Below are 24,116 nucleotides of genomic sequence, written 5' to 3'. Positions count from 1 at the left end.
CAGGCCAGACCCATGGCCAAGGCTCATTGGATGAAGTTCACCAAGTGCTGGGTCCTGATGCATTTTCTCTTCATTAAACTGATTAAATTTATTGGTATTCTCCCCAAATTTAATGGCAATAATTGAAAAGATATGCTGAATTTAAGTTCAGTTCATTTTTTAAGTAAAATCGAGTTGAGTTCAATGATTTTCAATGTTCTTCTCAACCTTCTTCCTTCCAGATATTGTGGACAGGCTCTTGTATTCAAAGACCATGTGCATGGATGCCAGGCAAAAGTGGGGACGTCAATATGATGTCCACAACCTCTATGGATACTCCATGGCCATCTCCACACATCGGTGAGAATCAGGACTGGGGCCAGTTTTGGTCAATACCTGGATGTGAGAGGATTGAGTAGATCCTCAGCAGGTTTACTGATGGTACCAAACTGAGGTGGTGGTTGGCACCCCATGAGATCTGGACAGGTTGGAGATCTCGGTGAGAAAAGTCATGAGATTCAACAAGGACAAGAGCAGAGTTCTGCATCTGGCAGGCACCAGGCACCAGGACAGCCTAGGGGTTGTCCTGCTGGAAAGCAGCTCCATGGAGAAGGACCTTGGAGTCCTAGCAGACAGCAAGCTCTTCATGGGACAGCAATGTGCCCTTGTGGCCAAGAGGAACAGCATCCTGGGATGCATCAAGAAGAGTGTGGCCAACAGGTCTAGAGAGGTTCTCCTGCCACTCTACTCTGTCCTGGTGGGACTGCACCTGGAATATTGTGTCCAGTTTTGGGGTCCCCAGTTCAAGAGACAGGAGAGCTGCTGCAGAAGGTCCAGAGGAGGCTACAAAGATGATGAAGGGACTGAAACATCTCTACTATGGAGAAAAACTGAGTGACCTGGGCCCCTTTGGTCTTGAGAAGAGAAGGTCAATGGTTGGACTTGATGACCTTAAAGTTCTCTTCCAAACAAAACCATTCAGTGATTCCATGACCCAGCACTGAGCAATCCCAGTCCAGATCAAACCATCTCCTGGGCTGGTCCCTAGCAACATGGGCAGCAGGTTCTGCCCCTTTACATCACCCTGTTGGGACCCCACTTGCAGTCCTGGGGCCAGGTCTGGAGTCCTCAGCACAGCACAGAAAGGGAACTGTTGGAGCTGGGCCAGAGGAGGCCATGGCAATGCTGGAAGGGCTGGAGGCCTGACTGTGAGGCCAGGCTGAGAAAGTTGGTGAAGTCTGGAAAAGAGAAGGCTCCTGGGACACCTGGTGGCCTTTCAGTGCTTCAAAGGGCTCAAAGAAAACTGGGGACAGACTTTTGAGCAGGACCTGTTGGGACAGGACAAGGGGTGATGGTTTGAACTCCAAGAGGGATGTTCAGGCTGGAGAAAGGGAGAACTGTTTGACCCTGAGGCTCCTGAGACCCTGGCTCGGGTTGCCCAGAGAGGTGGGAGCTGCCCCATCCCTGGAACCATTCCAGGTCAGGTTATTTGGGGCTCTGAGAAATCTGCTCTAGTTGGGGATGTCCCTGCTGACTGCAGGGGGGTTGGACTGGATGACCTTGAAAGGTCCCTTCCAACCCAAGCCAGTCTGGGATTTCATGATTATTAATTTAGTTCATAGACATTTGGTTGGACTTCAGGATGTCCCTGTCTGCATGATCATGGTTGGTTATGATTTATGGTTGATCATGATTCATGGTTGATCATTTGTTCATCACAATGATCAAGCTGGTTGATGGTTGTGATGAGCATCATGAGGACCTTACTTTCCTCCCTACCTTTCCTTCCTTGTTCTTCTCATCTCCACAACTGGAGATTTTAAATTTTTTTTTTACCCAATTCCAACTTTTTTGTTGTTTTTGTTTTTTTCCCCCACTTTCAGAGCCATTGAAGCTTTGTTCCCTGGAAAGCGCAGCTTCCTTCTTTCAAGGTCCACTTTTGCAGGTTCAGGGAAGTATACAGGACACTGGTTGGGTGACAATGCGGCAACGTGGAATGACCTGAAGTGGGCCATACCTGGAATGCTGGAATTTGGCCTCTTTGGAATCCCCTATGTATGAAAACAGCTGGTTTGATACATTCTCAGAAGACGTGGATCCATAATGACAGGAGGGTTGGGGAGGCTCTGCAGAGAGATCTGGACAGGTTGAATCCATAGATTGAGGTCAACAGGATGAGGTTCAACAAAGCCAACTGCTAGATCCTGCAGTTGGGTCACACCATCCCAATGAATGTTCCAGGCTTGGGACAGAGTGGTGGGAAAGCAGTCTGGTGGAAAAAGGATCTGGAGGGTGCTAGTTGGAGGCTCTTCAGAGGGACCTGGCCAGTCTGGATCCATGGGCTGAGACCAATGGGATGAGGTTCAACACGGCTAAGTGCTGGCCCTTGCACTTCGGTCACGACAATCCCAAACAACGCTCCAGGCTGAGGGCAGAGTGGCTGGAAACTGCCCAGCAGAGAAGGACCTGGGAGTCTTGGTTGGTAGCAGCTGGAGATGAGCCAGGGTGTGCCCAGGTGGCCAAGAAGGCCATGAGCATCCTGGTCTGGACCAAAACCAGTCCAGCAGGCACAGGAAAGTGATGGTACCCCTGTACTGGGCACTGGTGAGCACAGCATGAGTTCTGGATTTAGTTTTGGGACACTCACTCCAAAAAGGACATTGAAAGGCTGGAGCAGATCCAGAGAAGGGCAACAAAGCTGGGGAAGGGTCTGGAAAACAGGGCTGGTAATGAACAGGTGAGGGAGCTGGGGTTGTTCAGCCTGGAGAAGAAAAGGCTGAGGGGAAAACTCATTGCTCTCTACAACTCCCTGAGAAGGGGTTGGAGACAGGTGGGGGATTGGTTTCTACTCCCTAGTAACAAGTGCTAGGTTGAGAAGAAATGACCTCAAGTTGCCCCAAGGAAGGTTTAGGTTGGACATGAAGAAAGTCTTCTTGACTGGAAAAATGGGCAGGCATTGGAACAGGCTGGCCAAGGAGGTGGAGGAGTCACCATCCCTGGAGGTGTTCAAGAAGCTGTAGATGTGCTTCAGGACATGGTTTAGTGGTCATGGGAGCTGGGTTATGGTTAGACTTGATGATCTTGGAGGTCTTTTCCAGCCTTAGTTTCTATGATGCTCTGTAGAAATGGCCAACTCTTAGCCCTGGTTAGCAGTGAGGGCTGAGCTGAGAGACAAATTGATTCAGTTTCCTTTTTTGGATTTTTTTTTTGGTGGAGAACAGAGGTGCAGCTCTGCATAACTAATACTAGCTCCTGATTTTGTTTGAAGATCGGAGCAGACATTTGTGGCTTTTCTTACAACACCACAGAAGAGCTTTGCCGGCGCTGGATGCAAGTTGGAGCCTTTTACCCCTTCTCCAGAAACCATAACACAGAGAAATGTGCTGTAAGTGGTGGCTCAGATGTCCACTAATTAACTTCTGAGGAAGGCCACAAGGATGATGCAAGAGCAGGAGAATCCCTACTATGAACACAGGCTGAGGGAGCTGGAGTTGTTCATCCTGAAGAAGAGAAAACTCCAGGGGGACCTTAGAGCTGCCTTTCAGTACCTGAAGGGATCCTACAGGAAGGCTGCAGAGGGACTTTCTATGATGGTGTCCAGAGACAGGACAAGGGGGAATGGTTTGAAGCTGAGGGAGAGCAGGTTTGGACTGGATCTTAGGAAAAAGTTCTTCAGTGTATGAGGGTAGTGACACTCTGGAATAGGCTGCCCAGGGAGGTTGTGGCTGCCTCCTCCCTGGAGATGTTGAAGGCTAGGTTGGATGAGGCCTTGGGCAGCTGAGTGTAGTCGAGAGATGTTCCTGCCCATGATGGAGAGGTTGGAGGAGATGATGTCTGAGGTCTTTTCCAACCTGAGCCACTTTGGGATTCTATGATAATTTAATTTAACTTAACTTAATTTAATTTAGTTTAATTTAATTTGATTCAATTTAATTTATTTTATTTAATTCTGAAAATTACATTAAGTTCTGAGAATCGAATTAAGTTCTGATAATTAACTTCTGATCAATACTTTAAGTTCTGATCATTAAATTCTGATAATTATGGTAAGTCCTGCTAATTCAATTAACTTCTGATGAATACATGAAGTTATGATAATTTAATTAACTTCTGATACATTAGCCTCTCATAATTTAAATTCAGATAAACTAATTAAATTCTGATAATTACATGAAATTCTGATAATTACATGAAGTTCTGATATTAAATTAAATTCTGATAATTAAGTTCTGATAATGTAATTAAATCATGATAAAGACAGTAAGTTCTGATAATTGAATTCTGATAATTACATGAAGATCTGATAATTTAATTAAATTTTGAAAAATATATTGTTTTTATAATTAAATGTGGATAATGTCATGAAGTTTTGAGAATTTAATTAAATTCTACTAATGTAATTAAATTATGATAAAGACAATAAATTCTGACAATTAAATTCTGATAATTCTATTGATTATGGTAATTGGAAAATTCAATTAAATTCTGATAACTAAATGAAATTCTCAGAATTTAATTACATTCTGATAATTAAATTAAGTTCTGTTCATTTGACTGAATTCTGATAAATGCAGTAAATTATAATAATTCCATTCTGATAAACATATTAAGTTCTGATAATTAAATTCTTATCATAGTATTAATTTCTGATTAATTACGTTTTTCATAAATGCAATAAGTTTTGATAATTAAATTCTGATAACAAAAATAAGGTTTGATCATTTGATTAAATTCTGATAAATACAATAAATTCTGATAATTAAATTGTGATAAATATCTGAATTCCCCTTGCCCATTGCAGGGGAAGCAGATGATCATTAAGGTCCCTTCCAACCCAAACCATTCCATTATTCTACAAAATATGATCTCTGCTGGTGGCATCTACAACAAGGAACAAGCCCTTGATGGTCTCTGACCCACCACCATGATTTTTGGTTGCCCCTTCCTCTGGAAAAAAAAGGAAGTAATTAAAAAATAATTGGATTAATTACGATTATGACATTATTATTATTATTATTATTATTATTATTATTATTATTATTATTATTATTATTATTATTATTATTATTTCTTTTCAGCCTCAGGATCCAGCCTTCTTTGGAGCTGACTCAGTCTTGGTGAACACCTCAAAGCACTACCTGAACATCCGCTACACCCTGTTGCCCTACCTCTACACACTCTTCTACAGAGCTCACACCCAAGGGGACACAGTGGTGAGGCCTCTTCTTCATGAGTGAGTTCTCCTTCACAATGGCTTCATGCTGCAAACACTGCCAGAAGTGGTTTGCATAGTTTTGTTTTAATTTATTGTACCTTATTTCATTTTGGTTTAGTTGTTGCATTGGATTTTTTTTATTTAGCTTAATCTAATTGTATTATTTAATTTTATTATTTTTTTCATTTCCTTTAATTTTATGCTTTAATATTATTTCATTGTATTTTATTTTATTTCAAGTAATTTTATTTTATTTTATTATTTTATTTCATTATTTTATTTTATTTCACTGTATTTTATCTTATTTAATTTAATTTTATTTAATTTAGTTTTGCTTTTTAATTTTATTACTTTTATTTTATTTTATTTTAATTCAATGGCTGACACTTATGTGTGTGGGGGGGTCCCCTGGAGAGTGTGAAGAATAGTTTGGACAGCAGGTCAAGGAAGGTTCTCCTGTCCTTTTACTCTCTCCTAGTGAGGCTACATCTGGAGTACTGGGTCCAGTTCAAGAGAGACAGGAAACTGCTGGAGAGAGTACAGTGGAGGCTTTGAATATGCTGAGGGGCCTGGAGCATCTCTGTTAGGAGCCCTGGGGCTGTTGAGCCTGGAGAAGAGCAACCCCTGAGGGGATCTTCTCAATGCTCAGCAAGAGCTAAAGGACTTGTGGGGGGCAAGAGGCTGGGGCCAGACTCTTGTCAGTGGTGCCCAGGACAAGAGGAAAGGGGCACAAACTGGTACCCAGGAGGTTCCATCAGGAGAAACCCCTATGGTGTGATGGTGCTGGAGGCCTGAAGCAGGCTGCCCAGAGAAGTTGTGAAGTTTCCTTCTCTGAAGAGCTTCCAACCCCACCTGTTCATTGTGATGCTGGACAAGCTGCTGTGGGTGTCTTTGCAGGGAAGTTGGACTGGATGATCTCCAGAGGTCCCTCCCAGTGCCCACCATGGTGATCACCATGTAATGCTTTTCAATAGTGATTCTAGACAAGCAAGACCTTGGGCCATTAGGATTGATTATGATGATATTAATTAATAGATTATTAATTATCAAGATGATGATATTAATTAATAGATTATTAATTATCAAGACAGGGTGATTTCCAGAGGTCCCTGCCATCGCCACCATGCTGGCACTTGGCGATCACTATGTGATCCTTTTCAATAGTAATTCTAGACAACCAAGACCTTGGGTCATTAGGATTGCTTACCATGATATTAATTAATAGATTATTAATTAGCCAGCGCAATTAATGACTCTGATTTCCTCCTTCTTTAGATTCTACTCTGAAAATGCCACCTGGAACATGGACAAGCAGTTCCTGTGGGGTCCTGGGCTCCTCATTAGCCCTGTGCTCGATCCAGTAGGTCTCACTTTCTTGATGCCTTCTAATGAGGCCACCTTGAGACCCCAGCCTCACTTTTGCTACAGGGGATTGCAGGGAAAACCCCAAGAAGCTGAATGTTTTTACCCTGAAGTCACCTCCTTCTTTTATTCCCTTGATTTCCAACTGCCTTCTGGTGCCTTCAACACAAGGGAGATGTGGACCTGATGGAGTGGGTCCAGTGGAGGCCACCAAGTCCATCAGAGGGCTGGAGAACTTCTCCTATTGGGACAAGGTGGGAAGAATTGGGGTCTTCAGCCTGGAGAGGAGAAGACTCCAGGGAGACCTTAGAGCAGCCTTCCAGTACCAGGACTTACAGGAAGGCTGAGGAGGGACTGTTCAGGAGGACCAGTGGTGATAGGACGAAGGGCAATGATCTAAAACTGGAGCAGGGGCGATTTAGGTTAGACATCAGGAGGAAGTTCTGCACAATGAGGGTGGTGAAATACTGGAACAAGTTGCCCAGGGATGAGGTTGAGGCCCCATCCCTGGAGACATTCAACATCAGACTTGATGTGTCACTGGGCAGCCTGCTCTAGTTGGAGGTGTCCCTGTTGACTGCAGGGGGGTTGGACAAGATGAGCTTTGAGGGTCCCTTCCAACCCAATGCAATGTGTGATGAATGTGGTTGTATTTCCCCTGAAATTCTGCTCTTTGTCCACCTTTTTAAGCTAAAAAGCAACCAAAAAAGGGAAAAATAGGATCTTCCACTTCCTTGTTGAACCTTTGGAATTGACTCTGATCCAATTTTGGTGAGAACTGGAAAGAAAATACCCAAAGAGCCCCCTTTTCATTCTCTAGCTCCAGGAAACTCCTTTCTTAATATAAATTTTGACGATTTCCTTCTTTCATGTCTAACTAGCCATCATTTTCTCTAATTTTTCTCCTTAAATTCAGAGTTATTCTCAGTTTAATTTGCTCCTTAAACTTCATTTTCTCTTTAAAAGTCCACTTTTAGCATGTCATTGACATGGCTGCCTTTCACTCCTCATAAACCATGAAGGGGTTTATTTATTTATTTATCTTTTTTGGTGAGAAAAGCCCACAATTTGAATCTGTCACTGCCTAAACCAAAAACTCTGGATTTGATTTTATTACATTAGTTTTATATTCCTTCTGTTTTACCATCCTTTCGGAGTCTTATTCCTGAAAAGAAGGATGAAGGGAGAGCTTCTCCCTCGCTACAACTCCCTGAAAGAAGGCTGGAGAGGTGGAGGTTGATCTCTTCTAAGAAACAAATGATGGAACAAGAGGAAATGGCCTGAGGTGGCATCAGGAAGAGAAGAAACTTCTTTGCTAAAACAGGCTGCCCTGGAAGGTGGTTGAAGGGAAATCTCTGAGAGAAAGAGGCCAACAGGCAGGCTTGGCTGGGAGCCAGGTTAATTTTCTACACTAAAAGACTGGGAGTGTTGGTCAGCAGCAGCTGGACATGATCCAGCATATGACTAGGTGGCCAAGAAAGCCACCAGCATCCTGTCCTGGATCAGCAATGGTGTGGCCAGCAGGAGCAGGGCAGGGATCGTCCCACTGTGCTCATCATGGGTGAGGCCACATCTTGAATCTTGAGCTCAGTTTTGGGACCCTCACTCCAAGAAGGACACTGAGGGGCTGGAGCAGGTCCAGAGAAGGGCAACAAAGCCAGGGAAAGCTCACAGGGCTGGTGAGGAGCAGCTGAGAGAACTGGGGTTGTTCAGTCTGGAGAAGAGGAGGCTCTTTACAACTCCCTGAAAGGAGGTTGGAGTAAAGAGGTGGTTGCTGTCTTCTAAGGAACAAGTGATAAGACAAGAGGAAATGTCCTTAAATTGCCCCAGTGGAGGTTTAGGTTGGGCATGAGGAACAATTTCTTCCCCTTAAGGGGGATGTGGTGCTGAAGGCCATGGTTTAGCCTCAGAATTGGTAGAGTTAAATGGCTGGATTGGATAACCTCAAAAGGCTTTTCCAAACAAAACAATTCTTTGATTTTCTTCCTTCACCTCATCCAAGCATTCCACTCAGAGGCAGCTTCTAATTTCTTCCCTGATTCCTCTTCACCTCTGATCCATTGGGACAAAATCCCGTGGACCATCCCTTTCCCTGTTCTAAAACCCTGCAGGTAACGCTGAGGAATTCCCCTTACTTCCCTCCCTACAGATTCACAGAATGGGTAGGGTTGTGTTGGAAGGGACCCTCAAGGGAATCCTCAGCAGAGGGATACAATCCCTCTGCTGTGGGCAGGGACACCACCCCACCAGACCAGGCCACTCAAGGCCTCATCCAACCGGGCCCTGAACACCTCCACGGAGGGAGCGCCACAACTTCCCTGGGCGACCTTCTCCAGTGTCCCACCACCCTCACTGCCAAGAATTTCTTCCTACTCTCCAGTCCAAATCTCACCTCCTCAAGCCTCAATCCACCACCACTCATTCTGCCACCACAAAAGTCACCCTGTCCACCACCACCACAATCTACCAATCTACCACCTCTGTCAAAAGTCCCTTCCCAGCTCTCCTGGAGATTCCTTCAGGTACTGGAAGGCTGTTTTAAGGTCTCCCTGGGGCCTACAAGAAGGATGGAGAAAGACTGTTTACAAAGACTAGATTTGAAGGGGGAAGGGGTTAATAGTCTCCTGCTGGCCAGTGACAAACTGAGGGGCAGATCACCAGAGGCAAAGGGATGGAGAGCTAGTGAGGGCTCTCAACTTGCTGCCCTTAGGCAAGCCACGAATGACGCACCAGGACACTCTGAGGAAATCAAGGGGAATTGGCACAAGAGGACAACAAGGGCCAGCCCAGCTGAAGTGCCTCTATGCATATGCATGCAGCTTGGGCAACAAACAGGATGAATTAAGGGCCACTGTGCTGCTGGGATGCCATGACATAGTGGCTATTACTGAAACTTGGTGGGATGACTCCCATGACTGGAATGTAGGGATAGATGGGTACAAGCTCTTTAGGAAGGATAGGCAGGGAAGGAGAGGAGGAGGTGTTGCCCTCTATGTCAATGACCAGCTGGAATCAGTGGAGCTCCACCTGGGGAAGGATGATGAGCTGGTTGAGAGTGTATGGGTTAAAATGAAAGGCAAGACAGGGGAAGGAGATGTTACTGTAGAGGTCTGCTACAGGCCACCTGACCAGCAGAACCAAGCAGATGAGGCCCTCCACAGGCAAATAGAAGCAGCTTCCAGGTCACAAGCCCTGGCCCTCATAGGGGATTTCAACCACCCTGACATCTGCTGGAGGGACCACACAGCAAGGCACCAGCAATCCAGGGTGTTCCTGGATTGCATAGATGATAACTTCCTCCTCCAAATGGTAGAGGAAACACCATGAAAAGGTGCTATGCTGGACCTTGTTCCCACCAACAGGGAAGAGCTGGTAACCAATGTGAGGCTCAGAGACAGCCTTGGCTGCAGTGACCATGAAGCATTTTAAGATCCTCAGGGAAACCAGAAGGAAGTATTCTAAGCTTATGACCCTGGACTTTAGGCGTGCAGACTTTGATCACTTCAGGGATCTCCTGGCCAAAGGGTCATGGGACAAAGCCCTAGAGGGAAGGGGGACCCAGGACAGCTGGTCAGTATTCAAGGACCACCTCCTCTGTGTCCAGGAGCAATGTATACCAACAAAGAGAAAAGCAGGGAAGAATGCCAGGAGGCCTGCCTGGATGAGCAAGGAGCTGCTGGACACACTATCACTTAAAAGCAAACTCTCCAAGGAGTGGAAGAAATGACAGCTAGAATGGGGGCAGGTAAGGAAGCTGCCCAAGCAGCAAGAGACCTGCTTAGGAAAGCCAAAGCACAGCTTGAATTGAATCTAGCCAGGGAGGTCAAAGGGAACACTAAGAATTTCTACAGGTATATCAATGGTCAAAAGAAGCCTAGGGAAGGTGTGGGCCCCCTCAGAAAGGAAACAGGTGAAATGGTCACAAGGGACCTGGAAAAGGCTGAGGTTCTCAATGACTTCTTTACCTCAGTCTTCACTGCAAGGGCCTCCAGCCACACTCCTGGAATAGTCATGGAAGCTAATGGCAGGGACTGGGAGGAAGAACTGCCCATCATAAGTGAAGGTCATTCATGATCACCTGAAGAACCTGAAAGTGTTCAAGTCCCTGGGACCCGATGGGATACACCCACGGGTACTGAGAGAACTGGCAGAGGAGGTTGCTAAACCCCTCTCTATTATATTCCAAAAATCCTGGCAGTCTGGGGAAGTCCCCACTGACTGGAAAAGGGGAAACATTACTCCCATTTTCAAAAAGGGGAAGAAGGAAGAACCAGGGAACTGCAGGCCAGGCAGTCTCACCTCTGTGTCTGGTAAGATCATGGAGCAGATTCTCCTGGAGGCACTTCTGGGACAGAAGAATAGTGAAGAGGTGATTGGGTACAGTCAGCATGGGTTTACCAAGGGCAAATCCTGCCTGACAAACCTGGTGGCCTTCTATGAACAGGTCACAACATTAATAGATGAGGGGTGAGCTACTGATGTCATTTACCTGGACCTGGGCAAAGCCTTCGACACTGTCCCACACCACATCCTGGTCTCCAAACTGGTGACACATGGGTTTGATGGGTGGACCACAAGATGGATAAAGAACTGGCTTGATGGCCACACCCAAAGAGTGGCTGTCAATGGCTCCATGTCCCAGTGGAGGCCAGTGACAAGTGGAGTCCCTCAGGGCTCAGTCCTGGGACCAGGCTTGTTCAACATCTGTGTCGGTGCCATGGACAGAGGCATTGAGTGCACCCTCAGCAAGTTTGCTGCTGACACCAAGCTGTGTGGTGCAGCAGACAGGCTGGAGGGAAGGGATCCATCCAGAGGGGCCTTGACAGGCTGGAGAGGTGGGCACAAGCCAACCTCATGAGGTTCAACAAGACCAGGTGCAGGGTCCTGCATCTGGGTCGAGGCAATCCCAAGCACAAATCCAGGCTGGGCAGGGACTGGCTGGAAAGCAGCTCTGAGGAGAGAGACTTGGGGATGCTAGCGGACAAGAAGCTCAACATGAGTTGTCAATGTGCACTTGCAGCCCAGAAAGCCAACCAGATCCTGGGCTTCATCAAGAGAATTGTGGCCAGCAGATCAATGGAGGTGATTCTTGCCCTCTACTCAGCTCTGGTGAGACCCCACCTGGAGTACTGCATCCAGTTCTGGAGCCCCTATTAAAAGACGGATATGGACATGCTGGAAGGTGTCCAGAGGAGGGCCACCAGGATGAGCAGAGGGCTGGAGCACCTCTCCTATGAGGACAGACTGAAAGAGTTGGGGCTGTTCAGTCTGGAGAAAAGAAGGCTCCGAGGTGACCTTCTTGTGGCCTTCCAGTATCTGAGGGTGGCCTACAAGAAAGCTGGGGAAGGACTTTTTAGGCTATCAGGTAGTAATAGGATTAGGGGGAATGGAATAAAGCTGGGAGTGGGGAGATTCAGGCTGGAGGCGAGGAAGAAGTTCTTCCCCATGAGAGTGGTGAGAGCCTGGAATGGGTTGTCCAGGGAGGTGGTTGAGGCCCCATCCCTGGAGGTGTTTAAGGCCAGGCTGAATGAGGCTCTGGCCAGCCTGATCTAGTGTGATGGGTCCCTTCCCATGGCAGGGGGGTTGGAACTAGATGATCCTTGTGGTCCCTTCCAACCCTGACTGATTCTATGATAAAGGCCTGCAGCTGTAGGACAAGGGGCAATGGCTTCAAGCTAGAGAAGAGCAGATTTAGTTTGGATATTAGGAGCACATTCTGCACCATGAGGGTAGCGGAACACTGGAACAGATTGCCCAGGGAGGTGGTTTGGACCCCATCTCTGAATATACTCAAGGTGAGGCTCAGTAAGGCTCTGGGCAACCTGATCTAGTGGAGGATGCCCCTGCTGACTGAAGAGGGGGTTGGACTGGATGACCTTTTGAGGTTCCTTCCAACCCAGACCATTTTGTGATTCTGTGAAAACCAGGAAAGAAACTGAAAAAAAACTGAGAAGAAATGGTGATTGATTTCTTCTCGTCATATTTGGGCAACTTTGGGCTGTTTTTTGTTGGTTTCTCTGCAGTTGAGGAGTGGAAAGTGAGAGAGCAGCTGGGCTTGATGGAGGCTTGAGCGTGAAAGGAAGTTTCTGTGTTTCACTTGCAGGGGGTGGAGGTCATCCAAGCCTATATCCCTGATGCTGTCTGGTACGACTATGACTCGGTAAGAAAATCAAATGGGGGGGGGGACTTCTTGATTGAGAGAGCAGCAGATGGAGGGAGGTGATTCTGCCACTTTGCTCTGGTGAGACCTCACCTGGAGTGCTGTGTCCAGCTCTGGAACCCTCTGTACAGGAGGGACATGGTCCTGATGGAGCAGGTCCAGAGGAGGGTCATGAAAATGATCCGGAAACCTGAAGAGGACCTACAAGAAATCTGGGGAGGGACTATTTAGAAGAGTTTATTGTGATAAGACAAGGGGCAATGGTTTGAAACTGGAGCAGGCTAGATTTAAACTGGACGTTAGGAAAAAGTTCTGCACTGTGAGGGTGGTGGAACACTGGAACAGATTGCCCAGAGAGGTGATGGAGGCCCCATCACTGGAGACATTCAAGGTCAGGCTTGATGGCACTCTAAGAAACCTGCTCTAGCTTGGGCTGTCCCTGCTTACTGTAGGGGGATTGGACTAGACAACCTCTAGAGGTCCCTTCAACCCAGTGCAATCTATGATTCTATGACTGATGTCCAAATGAGAAGGTCAGGTAGCTGTGGGTTGAGTTGAGGAGGGCCAGGCTGGATGAAACCAGAGCAGAAGGCACCTTTATAGAAACATCGAGAATCAAAATCAAATCTTGCTGAGAACACACAAAGGCCTCTTGCCAATATCCCACCCCTGTGATTGCTGGTTGGAGAAAAAGGGACAAGACTCAGGTCAAACATCCCAGCAGGACTTGCTCTTGTTGGGTTGCTTCTGAAATGAATAATATGATTATTAAAGGAATAATCTGGTTTTTAAGTGAACAATCTGATGATCTTCATAGGTAGTGTTCTAGAGCATTCTGCTCTGTGGTGATTTGACTTTCATGACCACCACCAGCAACATGGACATTCACAGAGCTGAGATGGTAGGGGAGATTATCCTGGCCCTCTACTCCCCATTGAGGCCACATCTGCAGAACTGTGACCAGTTTTAGGCTTCCTAGTTCAAGAGAGACAGGGAACCACTGCAGAGAGTCCAGTGGAGGCTGGGAAGGTGCTGAGGGGCTTGGAGCATCTCTGTGAGGAGCCCTGGGGTTGTTGAGCCTGGGGAAGAGCAGCTCCAGAGGGGGTCTTCTCAATGCTCAGCAAGAGATAAAGGACCTGTGGAGGGTAAGAGGATGGGGCCGGACTCTTCTCAGTAGTGTCCAGTGACAAGGACAAGGGGCACAAACTGGTGCCCAGGAGGTTCCATCTGAAGATCAGGAGAAACTTTGTTGTGATGGTGCTGGAGGCCTGGAGCAGGCTGCCCAAGAGGGTTTGGAGTCTTCTCTGGAGAGCTTCCAACCCCACCTGTGCAATGTGATCCTGCACAAGCTCCTGTGGGTGCCCTTGTTTGAGCAAGGAGGTTGGACTGGATGATCTCCAGAGGTTCCTTGCCAACTCTACCATGCAGGGAATCTGGGGTTCGGTGAAACAAAGGGAAAAGGAAGAACTGAGGCAGGAACTAGTAATGCAGCCTCCTCTTACTCCTCCTTTTCCTTCTTTTTCACACCTCTTAATTAGGGTGCAAACATCTGGTGGAGGAAGCAGTGGGTGGACCTGCACCTTCCTGCAGACAAGATGGGACTTCACCTGAGAGGTGGCCACATCTTCCCTGTCCAGCAGCCGGCCACCACAACTGTGGCAAGGTAAAGCCTGCAGGCTCAGCCTGTCCTGCAGCAGATTGGGGTGAAGGTGGGGGGTGGTCAGGGATGGGCTTTAGGCCACTTGGCTCCAGGGATAAAAACCACATAACAAAACCATCATCATGATAATAATGATAATGATGATGATTATAATAATTATAATAATAACAACAACAATGTTAGTAATCAGAGAATCACAGAAACATTCATGTTGGAAAAGAACCTAGGATCACCAAGAGCAACCAAGAACCCTACGAGGTTCACCCCTAAATCATATCCCCAAGCACCACATCCAAACCACCTTTAAACACACCCAGGGTTGGCGACTCAACCACCTCCCTGGGCAGAACATTCCAATGCCTGACCACTCTTGCCATGAAAAAATGTTTCCTAATGTCCAGTCTAAACCTACCCAGTTGCATCTTGAGGCCATTCCCTCTTGTTCTATTACTTATTACATGTGAGAAGAGCCCAGCATCAGCCTCTCCACAACCTTCTTTCAGGTAGTTGTAGAGAGCCATGAGGTTTCCCCTCAGCCTCCTCTTTTTTCAAACTAAACTGCCTGTGATGGTTTTAAGACTGTCTTTTTAATTTTTCTTCACAAAGTTTGAGCAGAGAAGGTGAAAGAATGTAAATAAATCACTATTGGGTGTAAGAAAGCAAAATAATGATTATTCTAAACACTTCCATTGGAGAGATACAAATGTTTAAGAATTGATACTCAAAACAAGGTCGGGGAGTTGGGCAGTCTCAGCTTGCTTGCTGGGCTTCTGTCTGTTTCTTCTTTTCCAGCTGAAGATACCACACTGACCTTGGCAAGCTAAGTCTAACAGCCTCTTTGCTTCTTGACTCTCTGCTTTCTGCCAGAGGAGTCTGGGGGATTCCTTCTGGCTGGGGAGGGAGGCCCCTTGGGGAAGGCCCCTTGGGGGAAGCAAAGGGGGCTTGGTACATATTTGTAAATGTTGTGAATAGTGTCTATTTATACAGATTCATTGCATTTCATCATAGATTGTAGTTTTGCTTGTAAATACAGCTTTCATTTGCTTCCAGATTGAGCTAGCCTGGTTAATGTCAGTGTGGGATGGGGATTTCAGCTCTCACATTGTTACAATTCATTATTTTGGTGCCCAACGCAAGGCAATTGCTTGTATGATTTATTTCTGCTCAGATTAGGAAGCAAAATGAAGCTGTTTTGGATTCTTTGGCATCTTATTTACTCTTGTCTGACTGTGGTGATCTATAAATGGGCCATTTCTGCCATGATAGATAAGATTGTGAGATATGTGGCATATAAGGTGTTTCTTTAGGGTAAGAACAAGTTACTGAAAGTTGTTGAGTTCTGTTCTGGTTTTCTCAGACTAGGAGGTTATGGTAACTCAACTACAAATCTGCCAGCAGAAGCATTTGAGTTTGCTATTCCTCTTGCAGAGGGTTGTGTGAACCAATGGAACCCTAAATGGATTTTTATGCTAAGCTTGAATCTGGTGTTTGTTGTGATAAACATATGGCTACTGGTAGCACTATATCAAGAAAGACATGGAGCTATTTGCTCTAGTAGCAAGCATGGACATAGAAGGAAGCATAGAAAAGCTCAGAGAGATTCAGAATTAGGTTCTGATTCTGATTACAGTGTCCAGGAAATCACAATTAAGTGCAGGGAAGAGAAGGCTTGTGAGATAGCCTTGGCTCAGAGTCAGTAGCAGCAGCTGCAGGAACTCTGCCAGTAGCTCTGGGAACTTTCCCAGGATCTCAGATAACAGCCATGGCTACACAGGCAGGCACCACTAACAAGGCACAGTCTCTTCCTCCCTCTGCTGCCAATATGGAAGCAGCAGCGGTTGCAGTGTCCCAAAGAGTACCTGCTGACTCTGCACAGAATCTCTCTATTTCTGCTGACTCTGCTGTGAATGTGAAAGCTAAACCAGTGGATTTGTTTGCCACTCTCACCAGAAAGCGCAAAGGAGCTGCAGGAGGAGATGCAGGTGCTGCAGGAGAGGGTGTAGAAGGTGCAGAAGGAGGTCAAGATCCTTCTGTTCAGGGTTCCTCTGTTAAGAAAGATCCTTCATCTGTGAACTTACTGCTGACACAATCTGTGTCTTCAACAAGGTCATTAATAAAGATGTTAAACAGAAATGGTCCCAACACCGAGCCCTGAGGAACACCACTTGTTACTGGTGCCAGCTGGATTTTACTCCATTGAGCACCACTCTTTGGGCCTGTTCACCCAGCCAGTGCTTTATCCAGCAGAGCATTGCTCAACCAAGCCACAAGCAGGCAGTTTGTCCACAAATATTCTGTGGGGAATAATGTCAATGGTTTTTCAGAACTCTAGGTAGACAATATGCACAGCCTTTCCTTCATCCAACAGTTGGTCATCCTGTCATAGAAGGGGATTAGGTTGGTCAGGCAGGACCTGCCCTTCATAACCACATGCTGACTGGGCCTGATCCCTTGGTTGTTCTCTGTATGCTGTGTAATGGTGCTTGAGATTATCTGCTCCACAACCTTCCCCCGTACCGAGGTCACACTGCCAGGTCTATAGATTCCCAGATCCTCCTTTCTTCCTTTCCTGTAGATGCGTGTTACATTTGATACCCTCCAGTCCATTGGTACCTCCCCAGGTAGCCAGGATTTCCAGTAAATAATGGAAAGTGGATTGGTAAGCACATCTGCCAACTCCCTCAGCACCCTTGGGTGTAGCCCATCCAGCCTTATGGACTTGTGTGCGTCTAAGCGGTGTAGCAGTCACTGACCACTGTCTCATTTAATGTGATGACCTCATTCTGATTCCCTGGCTCCTAGTTCATGAGGCTGGGTGTCCAGGGAACTGCTGGATCCACTGCTAAAGACCAAGGCAAAGTAGGCGTTGAGCACTTCTCATCCTTAGTCACTTTATTTCCCTCTACATCCAACAAAGGATGGAGATTTTCCCCAGTCCTTGTTTTGCTGTTAATGAATCTATAGAAACATTTTTTATTATCCTTAACAGCTGTAGCTAGGTTGAGCTCTACCTGTGCTTTGGCTCTCCTAATTTTCTCCATGCATAGCTTCATCATCTTTATAGTCCTGATGAGAGACCCGTCCCCTCTTCCAAAGGCCATAGACTCTCCTTTTGTTGTTGAGGTCCAGCCAAGGGTCCCTATTCAGCCAGGCCAGACACCTTTCCCACTGACTCATTTTTTGGCACACAGGGACAGCTGCTCCTGAGCCTTTAAGACGTCCCTCTTGAAGTGTGTGCAGCCTTCCTGGACACCTATATCCTTCCAAGTGGCCTCCCAAGGGACTTTGTCAATCAGTCTCCTGAACAGACCAAAGTTTGCCCTACGGAAGTTCAAGGTGGCAGTTTTACTGTCCCCTCTCCTTGTTTCCCCAAGGACAGAGAACTCAATTATCTCATGACCACTGAGCCCTGGATGCTCTCCAACCTTTACTTCCCACACAAGTTCTTCCCTGTTCACAAGAAGGAGGTCTAGGAGGGCAGCACCTTCCCTGGTTGGCTCCCTCACCAGTTGTGTCAGGAAGTTATCCTCCACACACTCCAGGAACCTCCAGGACTGTTCTCTCCCTACTGTATTGTATTTCCAGCAGACATCCAGGAAGTTGAAGTCGCCCAGGAGAACAAGGGGCAGCGATTGTTAAACCTCTCTCAACTGCTTATAAAAAATATCATCTCCCTCTTCATCCTGGTTGGGTGGTCTATAACAGATTCCCACCGCGATAACACTCTTGCTGGCCTTACTCCTGATTCTTACCCATAAAGACTCAACCCTATCATTATCTTCATTAATTTGCATGGTTTCATCTGTGTCCCTAATATAGAGGCCACTCCACCACCTCTTCTTCCTTGCCTATCCCTTCTGAAAAGTTGGTACCCATCAATTGCAGCACTCCAGTTGTGGGAGTCATCCCACCAGGTTTCCCTGATGGCTACTATATTATACTTTCCTTGTAGCACAATGGCCTCTAGCTCCTCCTGTTTATTGCCCATGCTGCATGCGTTGGTGTATAAACATTTCAGGGACAGAGTTGAGTACATAGTTTTCAACCTTGAGGGGAGTAGACCTTCCAGTTATCTAAGATGCCAACATACAGCTCCAGAATGAGAGCTACTAATCCATGCTTCTTGGTGCCAAGGCCAGCTATGTCCCTGCCCCCCTTAAAAACTAGTTTAAAGCCTTGTTAAAGAGCCCAGCCAACTCATGTGCAAGGATTCTTGCCTCCTTACAGGACAGATGAATTCCATCTGTTGCCAGTAGATCCAGTGCCAAGAAAACTTCTCTGTGGTCAAAGCCCACTAAGTTCTGTTGGTGGCTCCAACCTCTAAGCCATGTGTTAATCATATGGATTTTTTTCTTTCCTTGAATATCTCTTCTTGTCACTAGGGCAATTGAGGAGAACACCACTTGTGCTCCTGAGCCCGCAAGTAATCTCCCCAAAGTCCTGAAGTATTTTTTAGTTTTTTTTGTACTCCTATGCATTGCCTCATCACTCCCAATCTGCATAACCAGCAGTGGGTAATAGTCTAATGGCTGCACCAGACTAGGGAGTCTCTTAGAAATGTCCCTAACCATGCCCCAAGCAGGCAGCTGTCCTCCCTTTGGGATGGGTCAGGCCTGCAAATCGGGCCTTCAGTTCCCCTGAGAAGGGAATTCCCTACTACTACCACCTTTCTTTTTTTCTTGTTTGCACTAGTTCTACGTCATGGGACTGGCTGACAAGTCCTGGGTAGCCACATGCATGGACAATCATCTCCATCCTCATTTGTCTGACCCTCTCTTGCAAGAGCCCCATACCTGTTGTGTGTGGGCATTTGAGAAGACTGGGGGGATTGGGAGGGGACTTGCCTGCCTCTCCTGCCTTTCCAGAGAGGGATCTCCCTCCATTCCCCCCTATCTCTTAGGTCTCTTTCTTTCTTGGTTGACAAGAGGACATGGGATCCCCTGCTTCTTGTGCCACCCACACCTGCTGCCCCTCCCTCAGGGGTGGCAGAGACCAGCTCCACAAATCTCCTCTTCATATTCCCTTATAGTCCTTAGCCTCTCAACTTCTTCCTTCAGCTCAGCCACCAGTTCACATCTAATAAATGTATTGTTTCCATCCCCCTCCACTGCACGTGCCAGGCTCTGGCACTCTCCGCTGCCAGCGGCCTGGACGCCTACATGTCTGTGCAGAACCTCCCACAGTTCTACTGACAACAGACCTCAGCCTGGTTGTAACCGTGTCTGGATCTCTACCACTGACGTCACAGGCTGCCGAGACAAGCCCAGATGACTCACCTTGCTTGTTGGTTAACCTTGCTTGATGTGCAGGGATCACAGATCTCTCTTCTTCTGCTTCTGCTTCTGCTTCTTCTTCATCTTCTACTGCTTCTTCTGCTGTTGCCTCTGCTGCTTCTTGTGCTGCTTCTTCTGCTTATTCTGTTCTGCTGCTGCTGCTTCTTTTTCTTCCGCTTCTTTCTCTTCTTCTTGTTCTTATTATTGTTGTTGTGGTTGTTACATGAGGGTGGTGGGACTCCAGAATAGGCTGCCCAGGGAGGATGTGGATGCCTTCTCCCTGGGGGTGTTCAAGGTCAGGTTGGATGAGCTCTTGACCAGCCGAGTCTAGTCTGAGAGATATTCCTGCCCGTGGTGGGAAGGTTGGAGAAGATCATCTCTGAGGTCCCTTCCAACCTAAGCCATTCTATAATTTCTTAGTATTTATCATTTGCACTCTGAAATTTGGGATTCAGTCCCCTCACTACTAGTCCCCTCACTACTCATTTAATTAATGATGACCAGAAAGTGTTTTTTATTCTCCATGCAACATGTTCTAACTTGTACATAGTTTTCTTTTGTTGCATGAAAATCCTTGAAGGCAAAAAAATCTTCAACCAGGGACTAATGTAAGACAAATCCTGAAGGTTTTGAGACCTTGGTGGACATTCCAGACTGCCAAGAAACACCTAAAATTGTGGTTTTTTGGTTTTATTCCTCAGCCGGAAGAACCCCATGGGCCTCATCATTGCACTGGATGACAAGGATGAAGCAGCTGGGGAGTTATTCTGGGATGATGGAGAATCAACAGGTGAGTCTTCATTGACTAAGGCCAATGGGATGAGGTTCCGCGAGGTCAAGTGCTGGGTCCTGCTCTTGGGACGCAACTCCATGAATGCTCCAGGCTTGGGGCAGAGTGATTTGGAACTGCCCAGCAGAAACAGACTTGGGGGTGCTGGTTGAGAGCAGGCATAGATGAGCCAAGGTGTGTCCAGGTGGTCCACCAGTAGCCTATCTTGGATCAACAATGGTGTGGCCAGCAGGAGCAGGGCAGGGATTGCCCCCTGGACTGGGTAGTGGTGAACCCACAGCTTGAGTCCTGGGTTCTGTTATGGGCCTCTCACTCCACATTGAGGGGCCGGAGCAGGTCAAGAGAAGGGTAGCGAAGCTGGTGAAGGGTCTGGAGAACAGGGCTGGGGAGGAGCAGCTGAGAGATCTGAGATTGTTTAGTTTGGCGAAGAGGAGGTTGAGGGGAGCCCTTCTGGCTCTCTGCAGCTCCCTGAAAGGATGTTGCAACCAGGTGGTGGTTGGTCTCCTCTCTATTAGAACAAGAAGAAATGGCCTCAGGTTGCCCCAGGGGAGGTTTAGGTTGGGCATGAGCAACAATTTCTTCCCCTTGAGGATTGTCAAGGCCTGGCCTCAGCTTCCCAGGACAGTAGTGGAGTCCCTATCCCTGGAGAAGTTTCAAAGTCTTCGAGATGTGGTGCTGAGGTCCATGGTTTAGTATTGCCTTTGCAGTGCTGGGTTAGACTCAATGATCTGAAAGATCTTATCCAAACTAAAGGATTCTGGGATTTTGTGAAGTTCTGGTGACAACCAAATTGTTGATAATTAGAAATTTGATTTATTGACCAAATTAAATGGAAGAGGCTTTCCTGGCTTCCCTTTCCATCCCTCCACACCCCCCCTCCCCCCACGCCCAGTTTCACATTCCTTGCTGCAGCTCTATTTCCTTCTTCCACATTTTAGATACCATCAGCAGCAAATCCTACATCTCCTACAACTTCAGTGTGTCCAATGTAAGTCTTTATTTTTTCAATAGAACTTGATTTTCATTAATAATAATGCTCAGCCATCTCCGGGGCTGATCCCCAGCACCATGGGCAGCAGTGGGAGGGAGGGGAATCTGACACTCTGCTCTGCTCTGCTAAGACCCCACCTGCATTGCTGGGGCCAGCTCTGTAGTCCTCAGTACAGCAGAGAGTGGTTGGAGCTGGGCCAGAAGAGTCCACAACCATGATGGAAGGGCTGGAAACCCTGTGCTGTGAGGTCAGGCTGAGAGAGTTGGGGCTGTTCAGCCTGGAGAAGAGAAGGCTCCAGGGAGACCTTCTGGTGGCATTAAAGGGGCTGATAAGAGACATGGGGACAGACTTTTGAGCAGGACCTGTTGGGACTAAAAGAGGGAGATTCAGGTTGGAGAGAAGGAAGAAATGTTTGACACTGAGGGTGGGAAGAGTATAGAAGTCAGCAGAGAAGATTTTTGGCCTCATTTCATCCAGAGTCACCTGACAGAATTTCTGAAACATCTCAAACTGGCCCAGGCGGGCCAGCAAGGTGGGGGTTGCCCCATCCCTAGAACCATTCTAGGTCAAGTCGTTTGGGGCTCTGAGCAACCTGATCTAGTTGAGGATGTCCTGCTGACTGCAGGGGGTTTGGACTAGATGGACTTGAAAGGTCCCTTCCCACCCAAATCAGTGTGGGATTCCATGAAACACCTGAGGATTGACCTCTTGCTTGTCATGATCCCCAAGATCTCTTTCTCACCGCAGTGACCCCACTAAGATCTAAGAAATAAGAACTTAGGGCACTTTGACAACTGTTCCATCTGCATGAGGAGAACTTTTGACAATTCTTGTGATTGTTGTTCCTCAGAACATTCTGGAGATGAAGGTCACAAACAACAACTACTGGGATCCAAACAACCTGACCTTCCAAGAGATCAAAATCCTGGGGTTGCTCCAAGAACTGCTGTCCCTTAGAGTGCTGCAGGACAATGTGGTGCAAAATTCTGCTCATAACATCAGCTATGACCCTGAAAATAAGGTAAATAACAGCAACAACAACAATAATGCTAATAATAGCCAGCAGTGTGCCCAGATGGCCAAGAAGGCAATGGCATCCTGGCCTGTATCAGGAACAGTGTAGCCAGCAGGAGCAGGGAAGTCATTCTGCCCTGTACTCAGCTCTGGTTAGGCCACATGTTGAGTCCCGTGTCCAGTTCTGGGCTCTTCAATTCAAGAAAGATGTTGAGATTCTCGAATGTGTCCAGAGAAGGGCAACAAAGCTGGTGAGGGGTCTGGGGTACAAAACCTATGAGAAGAGGCTGAGGGAGCTGGGGTTGTTTAGCCTGGAGAAGAGGAGGCTCAGGGGAGACCTTATTGCTCTCTACAACTACCTGAAGGGAGGTTGTAGCCAGGTGGGGGTTGGTCTCTTCTCCCAGGCAACCAGTGACAGAACGAGGGGACACAGTCTCAAGCTGCAGCAGGGGATGTTTAGGCTGGATGTTAGGAAGAAACTCTTCACAGAGTGGTTGGCCATTAGAATGGGCTGCCCAGGGAGGTGGTGGAGTCACCGTCCTTGGAAGTGTTTAAAAAAAGACTGGATGAGGCACTTGGTTAGTTTACTTGATTAGATGGTGTTGGGTGATAAGTTGAATTCGATGATATTGAAAGTCTTTTCCAACCTGGTTAATTCTGTGATTCTGTTATTCTATGATGTAATAATAATGACAATAATAATAAGAAGGATAATATCAATAATAACAATACTAATAATAGTAATATTAATAATATTATTAATATTAACAACAAAAATAATTATAATAATATTAGTAGTGTTAGTAATAACAATAAAAATAACAATAATAAATCACTACTACTACTACTACTACTAGGCAATACTAATACTAAAACTAATACTAATGAATCAATACTACTACTAATAAACCAATACTATTACTACTTCTAAATCAATACTAGCACTAACAATAATAACACTAATAATAACACTAGCATTAATAACACTAATAATAACACAATGACTACCACTACTACTAGCAATAAAAATAAAAATAGGAAAACCTGGCTTGAGCCAACTCCAGGCACAAATCCAGGCTGGGTGCAAGTGGATTGAGAGCAGTCCTGAAGAAAGAGACTTGGGGGTATTGGTTGCTGAGAAGCTCCCGATGAGCCAGCAGTGCCCTCATGTAGCTGTGCTGGTTTGGGGCCAGACAGATCCTCTCTTGCCCCGAAAGGGACAAAATAATGACACTCACAAAAACGGATTGGAGAGTGATGGAAAGTTTAAATGGAGAAGCGATTGGTGAAGCTACAGAAAACTACAGAAAAGCATGGCAGCAAAGAGTATCCCAAAGCGTACAGAACCCGTCACAGAATTCCCAAAGCTTCCCAATCCTTCCCTTCTTCAAACCTGAGGGTAAACCCAAACCCTTAGGGCTCTTTCTTTCCCCCCCCTCCCACTGCTAGGCAAGTCTCAGGCTGGCCAGATCCCCTCTATTCTCCTCCTGGCATTAGGCCTAGATAGGCCTAAGTGGCCTAGAGAGGTACTCCCCCACCGTTACCCGATAAGAAAGCATCTCCCACGGGAGCAGAGAGGGAAGAAAGAGAAAGATAATGACTTTGCAGGTGGATTTATAGGGCGCAGGATTTATGGGTAGAAATACGCTGTGGCAGTAGGAGCGGACACCCA

General features: G+C 46.7%; 1 protein-coding gene across 2 annotated transcripts in view; it reads left to right on the top strand.

The window, feature by feature from the left end:
• LOC128980092 (maltase-glucoamylase-like) overlaps positions 1-24,116 on the top strand; it is an 88,994-nt gene that overhangs the window by 28,638 nt on the left and 36,240 nt on the right. For both annotated transcript variants that reach the window (XM_054398532.1, XM_054398531.1), the window contains 10 exons: positions 222-339; positions 1,863-2,034; positions 3,248-3,364; positions 5,058-5,212; positions 6,470-6,554; positions 12,660-12,716; positions 14,255-14,379; positions 20,351-20,439; positions 21,378-21,427; positions 22,281-22,451. In XM_054398532.1, the coding sequence (XP_054254507.1) occupies positions 222-339; positions 1,863-2,034; positions 3,248-3,364; positions 5,058-5,212; positions 6,470-6,554; positions 12,660-12,716; positions 14,255-14,379; positions 20,351-20,439; positions 21,378-21,427; positions 22,281-22,451 (1,139 nt within the window). The remainder of the gene's footprint in view (positions 1-221; positions 340-1,862; positions 2,035-3,247; positions 3,365-5,057; positions 5,213-6,469; positions 6,555-12,659; positions 12,717-14,254; positions 14,380-20,350; positions 20,440-21,377; positions 21,428-22,280; positions 22,452-24,116) is intronic.

This window comes from Indicator indicator, unplaced genomic scaffold, assembly GCF_027791375.1.
Source record: "Indicator indicator isolate 239-I01 unplaced genomic scaffold, UM_Iind_1.1 iindUn_scaffold_63, whole genome shotgun sequence".
Lineage (NCBI taxonomy): Eukaryota > Metazoa > Chordata > Aves > Piciformes > Indicatoridae > Indicator > Indicator indicator.
Note: the sequence above shows the minus strand (reverse complement) of the source record. Positions and strands in the feature narration are given on the sequence as shown.